Raw genomic sequence first — 20,523 nt, 5'->3', positions numbered from 1 at the left:
ATTTGATTATTTTCTGCCATCTAGTTCTCTTGGGTGAGTTTGTTTCTTTTTGTTCTAAAGTTTTAAAATGTTCTGTTATTTTACTAGTGTGGGATTTTCTAGCTTCTTTATGTAGGCATTTAGTGCTATGAACTTTCCTCTTAACAATGCTTTCATTGTGTCCCATAAATTTGGATATGTTGTGTGGTCCTTTTCATTGAATTTTAGGAAGTCTTTAATTTCTCCCTTTATTTCTTTCTTGACCCATTGATAATTCAGGTGAGCATTGTTTAATTTCCATGTGTTTGTTGGCTTTCTGTAATTAGTATTGCTGTTAATTTCTAATTTTAAACCATGGTGATCTAATAAGATACATGGGGTGGTTCCAATTCTTTGGTATTTGTTGAGGTTTGTTTTATTACTGAGTATGTGGTCAACTTTTGGGAAGTTTCCATGAGGTGCTCAGAGGAAGGTATATTCTTTTATGTTTTGTTGGAATATTCTATAGATGTCTCTTAAGTCCATTTGAGTCATATTATATGTTAGTTCCTTTACTTTTTCTTTTTTTTTGGGGGGGGGTGTGTTTCAAGACAGGGTTTCTCTGTAGCTTTGGAGCCTGTCCTGGAGCTAGCTCTTGTAGACCAGGCTGGCCTCAAACTCACAGAGATCCGCCTGCCTCTGCCTCCCGAGTGCTGGGATTTAAGGCGTGCACCACCACTGCCTGGTGTTCCCTTACTTCTCCGTTCATTTTTTGTCTGACTGACCTGTCCAGTTGTGTGAGTGGAGTGTTGAAATCTCCCACAGTTAGTGTGTGCGGTTTAATGTATGATTTAAGCTTTAGAAGTGTTTCTTTTACATATGAGGGTGCCCTTATATTTGGGGCATAGATGTTGAAATTTCCTCTTGATGGAGTTTTCCTGTGACTAATATGAAATGTCCTACTTTGTCTCTTTTGATTGATTTTAGCTTAATGTTTATTTTGTTAGACATTAGGATAGCTACATCCCCTTGTTTCTTAGGTCCATTTGATTGGAAATTTTTTCCAACCGTTTACTTTGAGGCGATATCTATCTTTGAGGTTGAGAACACCTTGATTTTAGTATTGGGAAGTGGTGGTTGATAGGCTTCATATTGCTCACTTGCATAGTTGTTAGCTGGGTTCAGTATTTCATTGTCTATTGGACTGAAGGACTTAGCTGCTTATTGGTTGTTGACTGTACAATCTCTGTTCCTTGTCACATGTTCCAGGGCAATTCATAGCATTGTAAATGTCTTTAACCAGTGAGAAAAGAGGAAAGCCAATATGTTCATAGCCTAACCTTGCAATTTTTTTCTCATTTATACCCAGATTTTGAAAAGTATAATTGACAATTTATTGTTGCATGTTTTTATGGTGTGCGGAATATTTGATATACATATGCATTGTTAAATGAGTTAATCTAGTTAATACATCTCTCACTTCATACATCTAAGAGAGAACACTGAAGATGTTCTCAGTGACTTCAAACATCCAATCTCCTATTCTTACTTGTAGTCCCCACATTGTTCATCCCAAAAGTGGTTCCGTAGGTCCTGTCCGTTCTCAAGGAAAGAAAATTGCTTAAGGAGATAGTAGCCAGGGAGTTCATTTTTGACACTACCAAACACAGGATCATTTCCATAAAGTGAGAAACCAAATGACTCAATGACTGTGATACTAGATAACAAACCCTTTTCATTTCATTCTCTCTCTCTCTCTCTCTCTCTCTCTCTCTGTGTGTGTGTGTGTGTGTGTGTCTGTGTTTCACATGTACATCTGTGCATGCATGTGGAGAGTAGAGGTTGATGTTTGGTGTCTTCCTCGATCACATTTTTTTTTTAAAGATAAAATCTCTCTGTGGGCCCTGGAGCTGGCTTAATTGGCTCTGTTGGCTGGAGAGAAAGCCCCAGAGTTCCTCTTCTTTTGATCTCACTATCTCTAGTCCACACCATAGTGATTAAACCCAGGTTCTTATGCCTGCAGGGCAAGAACTTTTCCCACGGAGTCCTCCTTGGCCCCAACAAGTCTTTTCTAAGTCAGATGGTTTCTAAATCTTTTAAAATTATCCTCTCATGTGTTACATTTCAGCCACAGTGTCCCCTTCTTCCACTCCTCCCAATAAGAAGATGGAAAGAGCTCCCATGCTCATGGATTAGGAGAATTAACAATAAAAATGGCCCCCCTACCAAAAGCAATCTACAGATTCAATGAAATCCCCATCAAAATTCCTACATAGTTCTTTACATACCTTGAAACAACAACACTCAACTTCATATGGAAAAACAAAAAAAAACCCAGGATAGCCAGAAGCCTCCTGTCCAATAAAGAACTTCCCGAGTTATCTGCATCTCTGATCTCAAGCTGTACTACAGAGCTATCGTAGTAAAAAAAGTGCATGGTTTCTAATTCATTTAGGTTTGTAGCCAACCCAGTCAAGCTGTCAGATGACAGACTGTTAACAATATTATTTTATGAAAAATTTATTATATGACAATTTGACATAAAACTCTGAAAGAATTGACAATAGCATAATAAAACTATCTTACAGATAAAAACTATTTCTTATAAAATATAATTGATGGGGCCGGGCGGTGGTGGTGCACGCCTTTAATCCCAGCACTTGGGAGGCAGAGTCAGGCGGATCTCTGTGAGTTCGAGACCAGCCTGGTCTACAAGAGCTAGTTCCAGGACAGGCTCCAAAACCACAGAGAAACCCTGTCTCGAAAAACCAATATATATATATATATATATATATATATATATATATATATATATAATTGATGCTGACTACTCTTTCTGAATATTATTCTGTATTCATCAGTGATTATAATAACTAATTGGAATAAAAGCCCCGTTCATATCTTTAAGAAATACATTTTCAATAAAAATAAATTATGTCTGGTGACTATCAAAATTTGTATAGTATTTGTGTTTCTTTGAACAGTTTCATATTACTTGAATGATAGCTAAATTCAAAAGAATAATTTTAACATTACCTTATGATTACTGAGAGTAAAACTTAAATTTTAGTTTAAGTTTGTCATAACAAATGACAAGGTAATCAAAAAGAAGATCCTCTAAATGTAATAAATGTGGTTATGTGTAATACAAATAAAAATTCAAGGAAAAGGGTAATGGAGGCTTTTTGCCTTTCAGAAGGAGTTAAACCATTTATTTTTAAACATGTGGTTGGTTATGCAAAACAAGTAACTATGGTATTCTGATTCCATTAGAAATACTCAAATGAGGAATTGAAAAGTTTTATTTTAAATGTGAGTCTACCATGTTCCATAATTTATGTCCTATATTACTGTTTAAACTTATATAAATCTTAGATCTCAACTGAAAAATTTAAGGGAAATATGTAGTTTTGTTTCTTCAGATTCATCAGTGAAATGAAAGTCTGAGGGCTCTTCAGCTGTAAAAGAAAAAATACTGAAATCATTTAATTTTTCAGAAAAGTGGATGGATCTTGGCGGTATAATCTTAAGACTGAGGTGACCAAATCTTTGGAAGATAAAATTAAAAAAAAAAACCAAAAAACCTCATTCTCTCTCATATGTGGATCCTAACTTACAGTGGTTTAAATATGTAAATAAGGGGCTGCAAGAGTAAGTTATTGACTCTAAAACTAGTTGGGAGTCCTTGAAAAGAAGACAAAAGAGGCTAAGAATGAAGAGTGGTCACGTCACGTGTGACATAAAAGTCAAAAGGAAGCTACTGGAATTGAAGTGCTCAGTGTTGCGTGGGAGATGGACAGAACAGAACAAGGAGGGAGAGAAACAACAAAAACGACTTTTGTTGACAATGCTATCAGAAAGCCTGATTCTCTCTAAGCTAATAGAAAAGTGAAAAACAAAAGCAAGTGCCCTTCATGAGAGCTTGAACTGAGAGAGCTTCCATAGACTGTGCATGCAAATGTGCACACGACTGTGATGAAATTTGACTCTGGTAGGCTGTGCTGGTGTGGTTACTTTAGGATGCAAAGACAGAAAGTTGTAGTGGTATTTCATTTATAGTTTAATAAAGCTTGCCTGAAGATCGAGAGCAAAACAGCCTCACTGGTCAGCCTTACAGACCAGGCAGTGGTGGCACACACCTTTAATCCCAGTAGCCACACTAGTTTGCCATAGAAACCAGGTGGTGCATGTCTTTAATCCCAGTGGTGCACATCTTTAATCACAGCCCTAGAGAGGAATATGAAATGGGACAAGACAGCTTACAAACACAGTCTCATTCCGAGATTCCTGGAGGCAGGGTTGCCATTTCGGACTGAGGTAGAGGTAAGAACCAGTGGATGGCTGTTTTGTTTTTCTGACCTTCTGGTTGAACCCCAATTTCTCTCTCTGAGTTTTTATTAATTGTGCTACAGGAGGTATCAGCGTGATGAGAAGAAGCCTGCTATTGTGAAGTGGGCAAGAGTTTGAGAATTCAACCAGGGTTTGGAAGAAAGCTCTGCCACTTACTAGTTGTATGCTTTCAGACCAATAAACTTAAGTCTTTGAGTTATGGTCTTCTCAACCATTAAAACTGTCGGAAATAGGTACTAAGCTAAAATATTGTTAAAGTCAATGTAAAGTCCATATGCTACTTACTACATTACTGGTATGAAGGAAGAGCTATGTCATGTGTTAGTTCTGAGCATAAAATACTGGAACAAACCTTGAGTTATCGCACATTTTGACACCCTAGAGAAGAGACCCTGCTAATCTTGGAAATACGTTTGTATATCTGGCATAGTTCTTTAAATGAAGAAGGCATTCAATAAGTGTTTCTTCAAATGAACTGAATTGTATTTCCAAATGCAAAATTTTATTCCTAGACATCTTCAAAATGGGAGAATATGAGGAGATGTGAAGAAGGGTAAAGTGCCTGTTGTACAAGCATGAGGACCCACATTTGGATTCCAGGACCTACATAAAATTGTATGATTCTTGCCTGTAATCCTAGTGCTGGATTTGTGGAGACAGGAGAGACTCTGGAGTTCAATGGTTGGCCAATCTGGAAGACTTAATGAGCTACTGGTTGAATGAGTAACTTTGTCTCAAAAAATAGATGGAGAATGATCAAGGACTACAGTTGACAGCAACCCCTGGTCTCCACATGTGCTTGTGTACTTCACATGCTCATGTGCACATACCCATGAATATATATATATATATATATATATATATCACGTGAACACAAGGAAGAATGATGCTATGATTCCTGTGCATATTCAGTTACTCTTTGATATAATTTGGCTAGACACTCTGATATTTGGAAATCATTTGTCTTACTGTTTGCCCTTGTAATTCCTATGTGAGTACAGCTCTTTTGGGGGGTATGTGTTGTATTTTTATGTATGTCTCTGTGTGTGTCTGTTTGTGTGTGTTTAGTTGGTTTGAAACAGTGTCTCTCTGTATCTCAGGCTGGCCTCAAACTCCTGATCCAGTACTTTAAGCCTCCTGGGATTTGGTACATGTTTAAAAATATAAGCAGCTCTGTCCTTTAAAAAGCAATTTGCTTAATGAAAAAGAGAGGTCATGAATTTGAAATAAGAGCAGGGAGGATTACACTGGAGGGTTTAGAGGGCAAAAAGGGAAGAGATAAGTGATGTAATTATATTATAATCTCAAAATTAAATAGAAAATGTAAAAAAGTAATTTGCTGCAAGTCTAGGGAGAAATATATTTGCTTTTGGCAAAGAATGCAAATATGTGATGGGCCAAGTTCTAAGTCACAATCAACTTTTGTTGAGTTTAGGGGTATTTCTGATGTTCCTTCTTGCAGCTGCTCCTCTTACAATGGAGAAAAGATGACAGAAACCCATTCCTATCACTCTTATCCCATCCCCTTAGCGCTCAGGCAGCCTCATGTTGGGAATTACCAAAGATGCTGGCAAGTGACAGAGAAGTTATTATAAATAATCTTTGAACTAGTTTTTTTCTTCTCATTCATTTATTGTATACCAATTTATACATGTCCACCTGGTCAATTTTCAGTTCCAGTATTGAACAAGTAGAATGTAGCAAGTAACCGGGCACACTACTTGGGGTTGTTGGGTAGCCCCTGAATTCTAAACACCAGTAAATAATAGATCATAATGGTATGAGCCACTGGTTAATAAAAAAGGTGAGTATTTACATACTGATTTTGTGAACAATGTGAATAATATAATGTGGTGTGTAGATGCTGATTTCATTCTCAACCTTGGTACAAATTGAGCTGCAGGATTATTATAGATGTGACTATTGTTGACACATTCATTTAAACCTTCCCTAAATATACCAAGGAGTTTTTTCTTTGTCCAGGACAGGACTAGTCTTTAACCTTATATGGTAGACTAATTATATATTGGGTCTCATCTTGTTTATTTCATATGTCTGCTGGTCATGCCCACTCCTCTTTGCTTTCCTCCCTCAGACTCAACTCTGACTTTGGAACATTTTCAAAAATCAGTCACTCAACCGCATAGTGGTCCATCCCTTTCCAACTTGCCAAACTTTTAGGACTGTTGTGCTATCATCATGTGGACTCCGTGATAATTTAATGGTGTGTTATAATCCGTTTGTGTGCCCTGCTTTGTCTTTGAGATCATCATCTCCTGCAGAGCTGGTCACAGTTTCTATTTGCTTTATCTCCTTTTGCTGTGTGGATCCAACATACTCTGATGCTAGAACATACCCTCTGAGGTTCCCGACCCACTCAGAGTGGAAGCACATGGAGCTTGGTGGAATGAACGTATCTGCTCACTTTCACATTTCTCAATAAATACAATCTCAAGGTTATTTTTCTTACAATCAAAACTATGGGGCCAGCTTCTTTCTGAGTTCTTGACAGTCTCAAGCACTCTCTCAGATCTCCTGCCAGCGGTCATCTTGCTTAGCAAATTGGAAAAGTTCTAACATAATGCAGAGGGGAAAACAGCACCAACCCAGGGAGAGCAGAGCTAATAATAACCCCTAAAGCAAAAGGCTGTTCCCAGGAATCTTTGGCCTTAGGGACAACTCATCAGAGGGCTATTTTGGGATCCTTTGCACTAATTATCAATTTCTACCTTCATTTGAACAGACAACAAGCTCTGTTTCCGCTTGATAGAGAAAGCTACAAAAATTACTGTGACATGCACACCCTAAAAAGAAGTGAGAATATTCATTTGCTCTGCCATCTCAAGGGATGTCAATCTCACTTGGGATGCCATTTTCTCCTGGTAGAATTTGGGATTTGTGTCTTAACTATTGCCTTTCATCAGAATCATGTGGGCCAACTGTTAAAATGCAGATTTGTGGACCTTAGCAAAAGTCCTATAGGGTAAAATGCAATTTAAGATAGTTTAAAGGTACTGTAATTTTAACTCTCTCTCCCTTTCTATACATGCTCACTTTCCTTTCTTTTCTCCCTCTTTCTTTTCTTTCTTTCTGAGATGAAGTCTCTGTAGCCCAGGCTGGCCTGGAACATGAGGTTCCTCGGCTGGTTTCATATTCACAGAAACCTTCCTCTCTTAAGTCTCTCAAGTGGTGACATTTCTAGCATGGTGGCCCATGCTGGATTTTCATTTTTGTTTTAATTCATTAAAAAAAATACTAGAATATTCAAAAATATGGTTCTCAGTTTCTTTCAAGCCCAGCCTCCCTCCCTTAACTTACCACATGTGTGTAGTAGTCTAGGAAGAGGTTAATTTCCTGTTCAACACTCAATCAGCCTGTCCTGTCTGAGGTTTCTAGGTGATTAGAATGAACTGTTCATTTTGAAACCTACTGGGGATTAGTTTAAATGGTTTATTGACCTCAAATCAAGTGCCTATACCCAGCTACAGAACATCAGGGGCAGAAAACTTTCCAGCTATAACTCATTGCCTGCCTACAGCATCCTTCGCAGTCTAGTACTGATGCCCTATGATAGCCTATTTTATCCTTTCAAACTACATGAGTGGTTATAGCAATGGGTCTAACCCCATGAAACTGCTGGTTATCATGTTTCCCAGCTATGGTCACTAGGTTGTTTTGAGAGAGACTGTCTCAAAATATAACTCAGGACGACCTTGAACTCACCTTCCTCCTCATTTCACCCCCCTAGTGCTGGGGTTACATGTGTGTGCCATCATGACAAGAAAGGAGATTTTTAAAAAATTAATCTATTCTTCGAAAAATGTGTGTGTGTGTAAGTGTGTAGTATGTTCTGGTCACACTCATCTCTCAGCCCCATCTTGTCTTCCTCTCACCTCCCACCACATCCTCATCCCACTTTTATGTCTTTTTTTTTTTTTTTTTTTTTTTTTTGGTTTTTCGAGACAGGGTTTCTCTGTAGCTTTTGGTTCCTGTCCTGGAACTAGCTCTTCTAGACCAGGCTGGCCTCGAACTCACAGAGATCCGCCTGCCTCTGCCTCCCGAGTGCTGGGATTAAAGGCGTGCGCCACCACCGTCCGGCTGTCTTTTTTTTTTTTATTAGTTTTTACTTTCTTTGGCTTTGTAAGCAAATGGATTTAACTAAAGCTACTTATGTGCACATGGGTGTGAAGTTATCCAATGGAGCATGGGTAACCCACCAGTGGCTATAGCACCAAAAACAATGACTTCTACTTCATTGCCTCTCACGTGCACTTGTGCGAAGAAGGAAGGGATGAACAAATTTGCCACATGAACTCAGCCATGTCTCAACATTTACAAGAAGCTTGTTTAACTATCCTGAGTGAGGTAAGCCAGACCCAAAAAAGAGGAACATTGGGTGTACTCACTCATATTTGGTTTCTAGCCATAAATAAAGGACATTGAGCCTATAATTCATGATCCTAGAGAAGCTAAATAAGAAGGTGAACCCAAAGAAAAATATATAGGCATCCTCCTGAATATGAACCTTCATCAGGCGATGAAAGGAGACAGAGACAGAGATCCACATTGGAGCATCGGACTGAAATCTCAAGGTCCAGATCAGGAGCAGAAGGAGAGAGAGCACGAGCAAGGAACTCAGGACTGCGAGGGGTGCACCAACAAACTGAGACAATGGGGATGTTCTATCGGGAACTCACCAAGGCCAGCTGGCCTGGCTCTGAAAAAGCATGGGATAAAACCGGACTCGCTGAACATAGCAGACAATGAGGACTACTGAGAACTCAACAACAATGGCAATGGGTTTTTGATCCTATTGCACATACTGGCTTTGTGGGAGCCTAGGCAGTTTGCATGCTAACCTTCCTAGACCTGGATGGAGGTGGGTGGTCCTTGGAGTTCCCACAGGGCAGGGAACCCTGATTGCTCTTAGGGCTGACGAGGGGGGGGGGACTTGATTGGGGGAGGGGGAGGGAAATGGGAGGCAGTGGCAGGGAGGAGGCAGAAATCTTTAATAAATAAAAAAATAAAATAAAATAAAAAATAAGTAAAAAAATAAAAATCAGAAAAAATTTTAATAATAAAAAAATTAACAATAAATAAATAAATAAACCAGACAGGCTTTCAGCTCAAAAAAAAAAAGAAGCTTGTTTATCTGTAAGATGAAGACAACATTGTCAAAGTCATATGCAAGCGTGTTTTACAAAGTGGACAGCACTGTATTAAGTATAAATGATTTGTGTATTATTGATGCCAGGGACTAAAACTGGGAACTGTATTCATTATTATCATGAAATCTAAAATTGAGACGGGGCCGGAAGTCCTGCTCTCTCTTCCTGGTCTCCATCATGTCACAAGATCAAGGTGAAAAGGAGAACCCCATGCGGGAACTTTGCATCCGCAAGCTCTGCCTCAATATCTGTGTTGGGGAGAGCGGGGACAGACTGACCCGGGCAGCCAAGGTGTTGGAGCAGCTCACAGGTCAGACACCTTTTTTTTCCAAAGCTAGGTACACCGTGAGGTCCTTCGGCATCAGGAGAAATGAAAAGATTGCTGTTCATTGTACTGTCCGTGGAGCCAAGGCAGAAGAGATTCTGGAGAAAGGCCTGAAGGTGCGGGAGTATGAGTTGCGGAAAAATAACTTCTCAGATACTGGGAACTTCGGCTTTGGGATTCAAGAGCACATTGACCTGGGCATCAAATATGACCCAAGCATTGGGATTTACGGCCTGGACTTCTATGTGGTGCTGGGCAGGCCAGGTTTCAGCATTGCAGACAAGAAGCGCAGGACAGGCTGCATTGGGGCCAAACACAGAATCAGCAAAGAGGAAGCCATGCGCTGGTTCCAGCAGAAGTATGATGGGATCATCCTTCCTGGCAAATAAATTTTATCCAAAAGGCCAATAAATTTTTTCTCAGAAAAAAAAAAGAAATCTAAAATTGAGGTAGATTTTCTTCTAGTTAGATAGCTCCCCTATCATTGCTATTGAAAGACTTGTAATGAATATAAATCCACTTATCCATTTTTTAAGCAGGGCTGAAAAATTATAAATCAGAGATTGCTCAAAGCATTTTTCTATCAATTCAAAAATATATTTACTTAGGACATACTATATGTAGGTAGAACCCGTTTTTTTCTAGGCATCAGTGGAATATGAAGAAAACATAAGCCATGATCCCTTTGATCTGCAAAGGTTGAAGAGACATGTATTTTGAAATCAGCCATGTAATTGGAAAACTGGCTACTTAGTATTTGTATATATCACAAGCTAAGAATATTTGTCTTACACTTTAATATAATCAATAATCAAAGGTATAATATTTCGCCCCTTGAAATTTAAAGAAATTTCAGTGCCCATAAATGAAAAACTACTGGCACACAGCTATACCCATTAGTTTATGTATTGCCTTTGGCTACTTTTGGCTTATGAGAAAAGAACTGAGTAGCTGAGACAGAACATATGGTCCACAAACTCTAAAATATTTACTAACTGGCCCTTTACAGGAAAATTCACTGCAGTGCCTAATATTGTCAGTTTCATAGAATAGAGTTACCTAGGACACAAGTCTCTTGTTATGTCTGTAAAGGAATTTCTAGATTAGGTTAAGATGCAAAGACACAACTTCATATTAGAAACACCACTCCTTCGGCTGGGGTTCTAGACTAAAAGGCAAAAGTGATCCTTTTCTTCTTATGGACTGCAGGTACAATGAGACTAGCTACCTTAAGTCCCTGTCTCCATGATAGATCCCAAATAAATACTTCCTTAATTTACTTTTTTCAGATGTGATGGTTTGAAAGAAAATGGCCCCCAAAGGGAGTGGTTTGGCCTTGTTGAAGTAGGTGTGGCCTTGTTGGAGGAAGTGTGTCACTGTGGCGGTGGCCTCTGATGTCTCTTTTGTTCAAGCTTTGCTCAGTGGGACACTCATTCTACTTCCTATTGCCTGCGAGATGTAAGACTCTCAACTACTTCTTGAGCACCATGTCTGCCTGCATGCTGCCATGCTCTACTGTGATAATGGACTGAACTTGTGAACTGTAAGCCAGCCCCAATGAACTGTTTTCCTGTCGCCATGGACATGGTGTCTCTTCACAGCAATAGAAACCAGGTATTTTGTCAAAAAAATATGACAAGTAATTAATATAGTCACTAGCCCTTGGCTAGAGGACAATACAATGAGTTTTGATCAGCTTTGTCTAAAATGTTCCGTGCTTCAAAATATTCGGCTTCAGGCTCTTTGGTCTGGAGAGGGAGGGGGAGGGGAAGAGGGGAGGGAAGGGGGAGGAAGGGAAGAGGTAGAAATTTTTAATAAAAAAAATTAGGCTTCACTGTGTACTAAAAGCCATTCATTTACTCATGTTCCAGATACATTTACATTCTTTTAAATTTATTTTTATGTGTACTTGGGAGTTTTTCCTACTATGTATGTCTATACACCATCTGAATGCTTGGTGCCTATGGAGGCTAGACAAGGATGTCAGAAGCCCGGAGACTGGAGTTATAAATGGTTGTGAGCTGTCATGTGGGTGCTGGGAATTGAACCCAGGTGCTGTAGGAATTCCTACTGCCAGTAGCCTTTAAGTTACCCACCCACTTGGGAGGGGCCTCTTCTACTATTTATGCAGATGTAAAGTGTGCATCCCCCCCCCCCCCCCCGCTGCGGGATTAAGTTGCTGTTCTCTTTTCCAGCAGAGGATTGTGATTTGCGAGTCTACCCCTAAATAAATAGCCCTCTATTGTTCTCAATTCTGAGCTAGTGTGGGGTTTCTTTTAAGCGTCCCTTTTCACCCAGGTCCTCTGGAAGAGTAGTCAGTGTTCTTAACTGCTAAGCTGTCTCTCCAGTCCTCAAACACATTGAAAAATGAGAGCCTACAATATTTTAGAACATGTGTCCTGGTTAGAATGGAGACCCTCTGCCTTAAAATATCTCTACAACAATTAGTTTGCCTGTATGAAATGTGTGTAAGAGCTTGTATGAGCAAAACCCCATGGCATTATCTCTTAGAAGATGTACCAGGCAGTCCTCTTTAGATCCAGGTCATGGACACTGGATAGGTAACTGAGAGTGTTTAAAACCCATTAATTAAGTCTTCTTTAATAAGTGTTGATTCCTTAATGAATGAAGAAGCCTACAATGCTTTCTTTTCTTCCACTCTTGGAGATTTCTGATTTGCCACTATTATTAAAAGAGCCTTTGAGATAACTATGCATCTCATTGTCTGTGTTACCCAGGGAAAAGTGAAAAGGAGAGCAAATGACAGCCAAACTTTATGATGCAAACAGAGACATAAAGGAAGAGAAAGGACTGGGAATGGAGAGGAGAGGAAAGGAGAGGGGAGAGAAAGAGAGAGAGAGAGAGAGAGAGAGAGAGAGAGAGAGAGAGGTTATTCTTTTCTTATTTTATCATGCTATTTCCCTTGTCATTCTTTAAAAGAGCAGATTTATCTTGTGCTATGCTCAGTTGATGTCCCTGGGAGGCCTGCTTTTTTTTGGGGGGGGGCAGGGAGTAGAGTGGATCTGGTGGAGAGAGGAGATGAAGGGGAGAGGCTGGGAGGAGAGGAGGGAGGGGAAGCTGTGGTCAGGATATATTTTATTGAGAGAAGAATAAATAAAAATAATAAACCAAATCCAGCAGCTTTACCAACATCCCTGATGTTCCTTTGAGTATTTTGGCTCCTGTGTTGTCAACACTCCCTGCCCACTTTACTGCCTGTATTGAGGAAGGCTATGCCACTGGGTTCTGGTGATCACAGGAAGAGAAAGGCTTTTTTCTCCCCAAGACAATTTTTTTTTTTGTAGCTTTGGTTGTCCTGAAACTCACTCTGTAGATCAGGCTGGCCTCAAATTCAGAGATCCCCATGCCTCTGCTTCCTGAGTGCTGGGATTAAAGACATACACCACCACCAATTTGGCCTGAGAAAGGCTTTCTTAACGGTAACTCAGAACTGAACATTTTATATTTTCTAAACCTGTTTTAAAGTGTGTGTGTGTTTATGTCCACGGAGGCCAGAAGAGGGCATCATATCCCCAGAAACTAGATTCGCAGGCATGTGTGAGCTGTCTGCCCCATTTTGGATCCTCAGCAAAAGCAGTGAGACTCCTAGAGCTGCTGAACCTTGTCCAATACCATATTTAGTTTAGAAAACCCAAACAGACACTGGATTTGTGGCCACACAACTGTAACCCGAGCACATGGGTGATGTGGGCAGGAGGATGAAAAGTTCAAGGCCTATCTGTGGGAACAACACTGTGAGTTCCTATCTTAAACACCAAAAGAAAAAGCGAGCAGACAAACAAAACAAAACAAAACAAAACAAACAAACAAACAAAACCCCTCAAGAATATTTGTATCATTTGTTGTTCTAGTCAAAAGATGCATGGCACCCAAAAGGACTGTGAGCGTAGGCAAAAATCTATAAAGAACCACACTTTTTGGTAAGGACCTCTGGGCCATGGGCATTTGAACTGTCTACCAATGTAATTTTTAACTTATGACTAGAACATCCTGAGACCAATGTCCAGGGAGATGCGCTTTTTTTTCTGAATCTCAGCCTGGAACTCATCTGAAATGCCTACTACCAGTTGCTGACTTCCATGGAGGCTGCTGGCATCTTTGGCTCGGGAACTGGTAATATTTCTGGTGTCTCCAATCACTTTTTTCTTGCTGTTGTCTCTCCCCATGCTTTCTCAGGCACTTAGGGAGAGGCATTGGGACTAACTGGTGACTGGCATAAGCAGTCCTGTTTCTGTTAGTTGGATCCAAGATGAAATTTTTATGAGAATTATTTCTGCTACTGATAAACACCCAGGACAGGCAACCTGTTGGGTAACGGAGAAGCAGCCCGGGTTGCCTGTTAGGTTGCCTTTAAATAGCAGGAAAGAAAATGACGGCTCTTTGTGTATTCTTGCCATTCCTCCTTGCTGCTCTGTCAGTCACTAAAATTCTTAGCATGCAGCAGCAAGCACCACAGGCTACACTTACAGTTGGAAACAGTTTGGCGCACAACAGGATCCTGCTACCCTGTACTGTGAGAAATTCAAGGTGAATTGTTCTGGTCCTCAGCAGATACCCACCCTCCCAGCTGCTAGCAGACAAAATCTGAGGCCAGGCAGCAATGGGACGAAGAAAATGTTGTTCCTAAGTTAGACCACCAGGGGGAGATCCAAACCAAGCCCAGGCAGAGACCGGCAATCTGAGCAGATAACAGCTGCTGCTAACTCTGTGGACTTTGCTGAGAGTGCCTCAACTTCCAGTCCTGGAGCACCAGGTTTGACGGTTCATTTACTGGTGTGGATATAATTTCCAGAGACGTTTTAGGCATGCAAGATCTGTTTGGAAAAGAGGGCTGAGGTGTCCCAAGGCAGGATGTGCGAGATAATGAGTCCTTGTCATGAGTTTGGTGGCCTGCTTATTCTCTGTGGCTATGGGCTTTGTTTTGTTTTTGTTTTGACAGGGTATGATTATTATTTTTTTTTTTTAGACAAAGTATCACTATGCAGCCTTGGTTGGTCCGGAACTTGCTGTGTTTACCAGGCTTACACTGATCACTAAAATCTGGCTGCCTCTGCTGCCTGAGGGCTGGGATTAAAGGCCTGAGCCACAGACGGGGGAGGCACAGTTACTACAGGACCAGCAGCGCTTATTGTTTTTTTTCCAGAGGACCCAGGTTCTACTCTGGCTGTTAATAACTGTAACTCCAGTAAGTTCTTTTCCAGTCCTTGAGGGCATCTAGAGTGCACATACTGCATATATATGTATATAGACCAAACCCATACACATAAAACCAAAAGACTGTGTCTTAAGAAAGTAAACATGAAATTCACCATAGCGGGCCATGTGTCTGGCAGAAATAAGGGCAGAGGAGAGGGGAAAGAACTTGCTTGACATCTGGTGGCCACCTTAAAGGAGAAGAAGAAAGCTGGAGGTGGAGGCGTGGTGCTGAGCATACAGGTGTATCAAAGACGACACTGCGGAAACAAGCAAGTCCCCCTACAGGATCCCTTTGGTTAGAAGCCTGGAGCCAGCAAGCCAGCCAAGGGAAAGGAGGGCTGAGCTTAGATAGAAGCTGAATATACTGTGTGCATCAGGGCCTTTGATCAGGATGTAGGCCAAAAGGAGGAGGTATGATATTGTTAATTTGGATCAGGAGGCCTTACTGTGAATTTGTCTTTGGCTATTAAAACAAACAAAACAAAACAAAAAACAAAAAGACAGAAACTAAAGGCAAGAAATAACAAATGCTGTTGTGAAGAAAAACATGAATTCCCTTGCACTGTTGATAGGGATGAAAATTAGCATAGCCATTATGCAGAACAATATGGAGGCTCCTCAACAAAAGAGAAATGGAATTCATAATATCCAGCTGTCTCACTTCTGGACATATACGCAAAGGAAATGAAATCAGCATACCAAAGGGATATCTACATCCAGATGTTCATTGTGGCATTATCACAATAGCTAAAATACAGAATCAACCTAGGTGCCTATCAACACATGAATGGGTAAAGAAAACGTGGTGAATATGCACAATGGAGTATTATTCTGCCACCAAGAAAAGGAAAACCTTTTATTTTGCAACAAAATGAATGGAAATGTGGGACATTAAGTGAGGTGAACTAAGCCAGATTTAGAAATGCAAGTAGAACATATTCTCTTTCACAAGTGCATGCTTTTAAAGAAAGGGTGACCCAAATGCAGAATAGTGATTGCTGGAGATGGAGGAAGGGTAGCTTAGATAGAGAGTCTGGATTTGTATAGTGCATGCCATGCCATGAAATATTATCTGAGACTCACTAATGTGTATAACTTAAGCACGCTAATCAGAAAGGAAACATTAGGCAAGCCACTTCAGTCTCTTTCCCTCAGTTTCCTCATTTACAAAGTGAAATTAATAACAACACCCCATAAAATGAGTGTGATGATTTAATGAGATAACATGCACTGAATACATCTATATAATGTGTGGCCCAGGGTGAATGGTGAACACTACTATAGTTACAGTGATAAAAGTATGACCATATGCCAGTTATTGCTTATTTATTAAATGGTAGCTACTGAATTTTGACATCTTAGAAAAACTCTATTCTCTTAGCTTTGGCTAAGGATGAAAAAATGAGACTTGGCAGGTCAGGCGGTTAGCTCAGGGTTCTGGGTAGAGTCTCCGTAGATAGCAGTAATAGAAAAAGTAAGTTTCTATAACCCCAGTAGCACAGACATTAAGGGCATCATTGAATAAATGGGACCTCCTGAGACTGAGAAGCTTCTGTAAAGCAAAGGACACTGTCACTAAGACAAAAAGGCAACCCACTGACTGGGAGAAGATCTTCACCAACCCCGCAACAGACAAAGGTCTGATCTCCAAAATATATAAAGAACTCAAGAAACTAGACCGTAAAAGGCTAATCAATCCAATTATAAAATGGGGCACTGAGCTGAACAGAAAATTCTCAACAGAAGAAGTTCAAATGGCCAAAAGACACTTAAGGTCATGCTCAACTTCCTTAGCGATCAGGGAAATGCAAATCAAGACAACTTTAAGATACCATCTTACACCTATCAGAATGGCTAAAATAAAAAACACCAATGATAGCCTTTGCTGGAGAGGTTGTGGAGAAAAGGGTACACTCATCCATTGCTGGTGGGAATGCAAACTTGTGCAACCACTTTGGAAAACAGTGTGGTGGTTTCTCAGGAAATTCGGGATCAACCTACCCCGGGACCCAGCAATACCACTCTTGGGAATATACCCAAGAAATGCCCTATCATACAACAAAAGTATATGCTCAACTATGTTCATAGCAGCATTGTTTGTAATAGCCAGAACCTAGAACAACCTAGATGCCCTTCAATGGAAGAATGGATGAAGAAAGTATGGAATATATACATATTAGAGTCTTACTCAGCGGTAAAAAAAATGACTTCTTGAATTTTGCATGCAAATGGATGGAAATAGAAAACACTATCCTGAGTGAGGTAAGCCAGACCCAAAAAAGAGGAACATGGGATGTTCTCACTCATATTTGGTTTCTAGCCATAAATAAAGGACATTGAGTCTATAATTCGTGATCCTAGAGAAGCTAAATAAAAAGGTGAACCCAAAGAAAAACATATAAGCATCCTTCTGAATATTAACCTTCATCAGGCGATGAAAGGAGACAGAGACAGAGACCCACATTGGAGCACCGGACTGAAATCTCAAGGTCCAAATCAGGAGCAGAAGGAGAGAGAGCACGAGAAAGGAACTCAGGACTGCGAGGGGTACACCCACACACTGAGACAATGGGGATGTTCTATCGGGAACTCACCAAGGCCAGCTGGCCTGGCTCTGAAAAAGCATGGGATAAAACCGGACTTGCTGAACATAGCGGACATTGAGGACTACTGAGAACTCAACAACAATGGCAATGGGTTTTTAATCCTACTGCACATACTGGCTTTGTGGGAGCCTAGGCAGTTTGCATGCTAACCTTCCTAGACCTGGATGGAGGTGGGTGGTCCTTGGAGTTCCCACAGGGCAGGGAACCCTGATTGCCCTTAGGGCTGACGAGGGAGGGGGACTTGATTGGGGGAGAGGGAGGGAAATGGGAGGCGGTGGCGGGGAGGAGGCAGAAATCTTTAATAAATAAATAAATAAATTAAAAGAAAGAAAAAGTAAGTTTCTGATGAAAATAGACTACTAACAGCTATTTTATACATTGCACATTACCCAAGGGCGGGAACACTTTCTATGTATTTGATGGATGGGCATATCTGCATTCTCCTTCATGAATGTGGTAGTCCTGGATCAGGTCCCTCAGTGTGGTTTGGTATCATAGAAAAGCAGAAACCGGGGTGAGAAAGAGTCAGTTTCTGGATTGCTATGCACTCCCTAATGCATTTTGAAATGAACAAGTCCTTCACTTGGAACGGGAGTCCATCGCTGATTAACTTCAGCCCAGCTTTCAGAGTTTGAACTGTTTGGTGGGACTGATGGCTGGGAGGTGGGGTTATATTGTCTTCTGCTCTCTTGAAATACAAATATAGCTATTTATTTCATCCCCAGAAAGTCCACTGGTAGTTTTTTTTTTTATATGGAGGCTGCTGGTATCTTTGACTTGGGAGCTGCTGCCCAGACCTGAGCCTTTGCAAAACCATAATGATGGTGACATTTTCTGTGCTTCTAATCACGTTTTCTTGTTGGTATCCCTTCTGACTCTTCCTCAGGCACATGCATTGCCCTCATGAAACCTTTCATTGCTTACTTGATCTCAGGAAGAGACAGGACCCATACCTTTAAACTGTCATTAGGTGACTAACAGCTCAAATCACATTTGTTTCAGAACTGGGAAGAAAATGTTAAAGGAAGAAATACATGGGCCACATGACAAAACCTGACTCTGAATGCTGGCATTTTATGAGAAGTTTATGTATGTTTTCTCATTTGTACATTTTTTTCTTGTTTAGATTCAACTGGCTATTAAAATAGCCACTTCCCTAGTATCTTAATCCTTCATGAAGCACTGATAAAGACCACAACACTCCTGGGATAGCTGTGGCTCTTAACCTTTGAACTAGAATAAACACTGAATAATTTCCTAGTGATATTTGCTGACACTCAAATTCCTACCAAGGTTGAGGCAGCTTGTGGTACCCTTTGAAGGAGAAGATAAGTGTCTCCAGTGCTTTCTCTTCCTAAAGTCTTTATCCCTATAACAGAGGCCTTCTAAAGGGACAGTTCTAAAGTAGAGATTTCTTTTTCCAAGACAGGGTTTCTGTGTATCCCTTGATGTCCTGGAACTCGCTCTGTTGACCAGGCTGACCCTGAACTCACAGAGATCCTCTAGTCTCTACCTCCTGAGTACTAGGATTAAGGGTGTGTGCCACCGTCACCTGGCTGAAGTACAAATATTACAAATGAAATGAAATCTACTTTCTATTCTTTACCCCTTGGAAAAACTTGGGTATTTGTGCCACCAGTTTGCCCAATATTAACACCCAATTGGATTCATTTCCAAATGCTGTAAATATACAAACAGGAAATTCCACAGCAGCGGGGAGGATTCAGGCTGGTTTGCTTCGACTGCAGATGTGTGAGATGATGTAGGCCCCATTCAGGCCACCTACTCAGGCCCTTAGTGACAGGAATCAAGGTATTTTGTTCAGGTGCAGAAGCAGCGAGTATTAAAACCCAACCTGCTACCAGCAGGTGGTGACGAAAAGCTAGAGTTGATGATTCTCATTCTTGCTAGAAAATGTCACCCCTCTCAGTGGGGCACCTTGAAACCCTATATTAGATGACAAGAAAATTTTACCTTTTTTTTTCTGTCACTAGGAATAATTAACTGCTAGATACTTAGTGAGATAACTACAACTGCCTTTGTAGGCAGAAAAAAGAAACCTTTTAGATTCCATGTGTGTCTTATCCCTTGTAGAGAACAGACTAGGCGTGAGCATAAATCATCTCAAAGTTCTTGGTTTAGTTGGATTTGAATGAAGGTGAACTTGGAGGGGAGAAAGGGAAAAAGGGAGAATAGGAGAGAGAGAGAGAGAGAGAGAGAGAGAGAGAGAGAGAGAGAGAGAGAGAGAGAGAGAGAGAGAGAGAGAGAGAGAACAGAGAGAGAGACTATGAGAGGCAAGAAATGAAGCTGAACTATATTGTATTGTTCTGTTTCCTGACACCAATGGGATAGAATTTCAGAGCTAGGAAGGACCTTGCTGTGCTATCCTGATTTGTAAACACAGGCTCACAGCGCTGGCAATGGTATTACTCACCACCAATGCAACACATCACTTTTGGGATCAAGAATCAGAGGTCTAAGAAGGGGAAATAAGTTACCCAAGCTGACTTGATGATAAAAGACAGTCCCAAGACTACAGTCCTTGGTTTTTAATTTTTTCTACTATACTCCCATTCCCTTTATAGCCAGTCATTTAAGCATCTATGACCTAAAGTACCCTCGCGGACAATTTTACACCTTAAAAAAAATCCCCAATGGCAAAAATTCTACAAATTCACCTCTGTGTCACCGTGAGAAAGTATAGGAGAAAAATCAAATTATAAAGAGAAAGGTTTATTGTGGCTCATGACTTCAGTCAATGGTTGCTTTCAGCTGGTGGCAGACCAGCACAGCAGGGCAGGTGATCATGACAGCAAGGGAGCAAGGAGGAAGAGAAAGGGGGTAGGATCCTATAATCCTTTCCAAGGGCATACTTCCCATTGACCTAACTTCCCATTAA

General features: G+C 40.6%; 2 protein-coding genes across 3 annotated transcripts in view; one reads left to right on the top strand and one right to left on the bottom strand.

The window, feature by feature from the left end:
• Positions 1-20,523, bottom strand: part of Trpc5 (transient receptor potential cation channel subfamily C member 5) — a 310,345-nt gene that overhangs the window by 16,374 nt on the left and 273,448 nt on the right. The window lies entirely within an intron of this gene.
• LOC130867766 (60S ribosomal protein L11-like) lies at positions 9,654-10,203 on the top strand. Its single transcript, XM_057759930.1, has one exon. The coding sequence runs from the start codon at positions 9,654-9,656 to the stop codon at positions 10,188-10,190; it is 537 nt and encodes a 178-aa protein (XP_057615913.1). The 3' UTR covers positions 10,191-10,203.

This window comes from Chionomys nivalis, chromosome X (assembly GCF_950005125.1).
Source record: "Chionomys nivalis chromosome X, mChiNiv1.1, whole genome shotgun sequence".
NCBI lineage: Eukaryota > Metazoa > Chordata > Mammalia > Rodentia > Cricetidae > Chionomys > Chionomys nivalis.
This window is presented reverse-complemented; position numbering and strand designations above follow the sequence as displayed.

Bases quoted from the DNA above. Each gene is read 5' to 3' on its own strand.
- LOC130867766 (XM_057759930.1), top strand. From the start codon at position 9,654: ATGTCACAAGATCAAGGTGAAAAGGAGAACCCCATGCGGGAACTTTGC.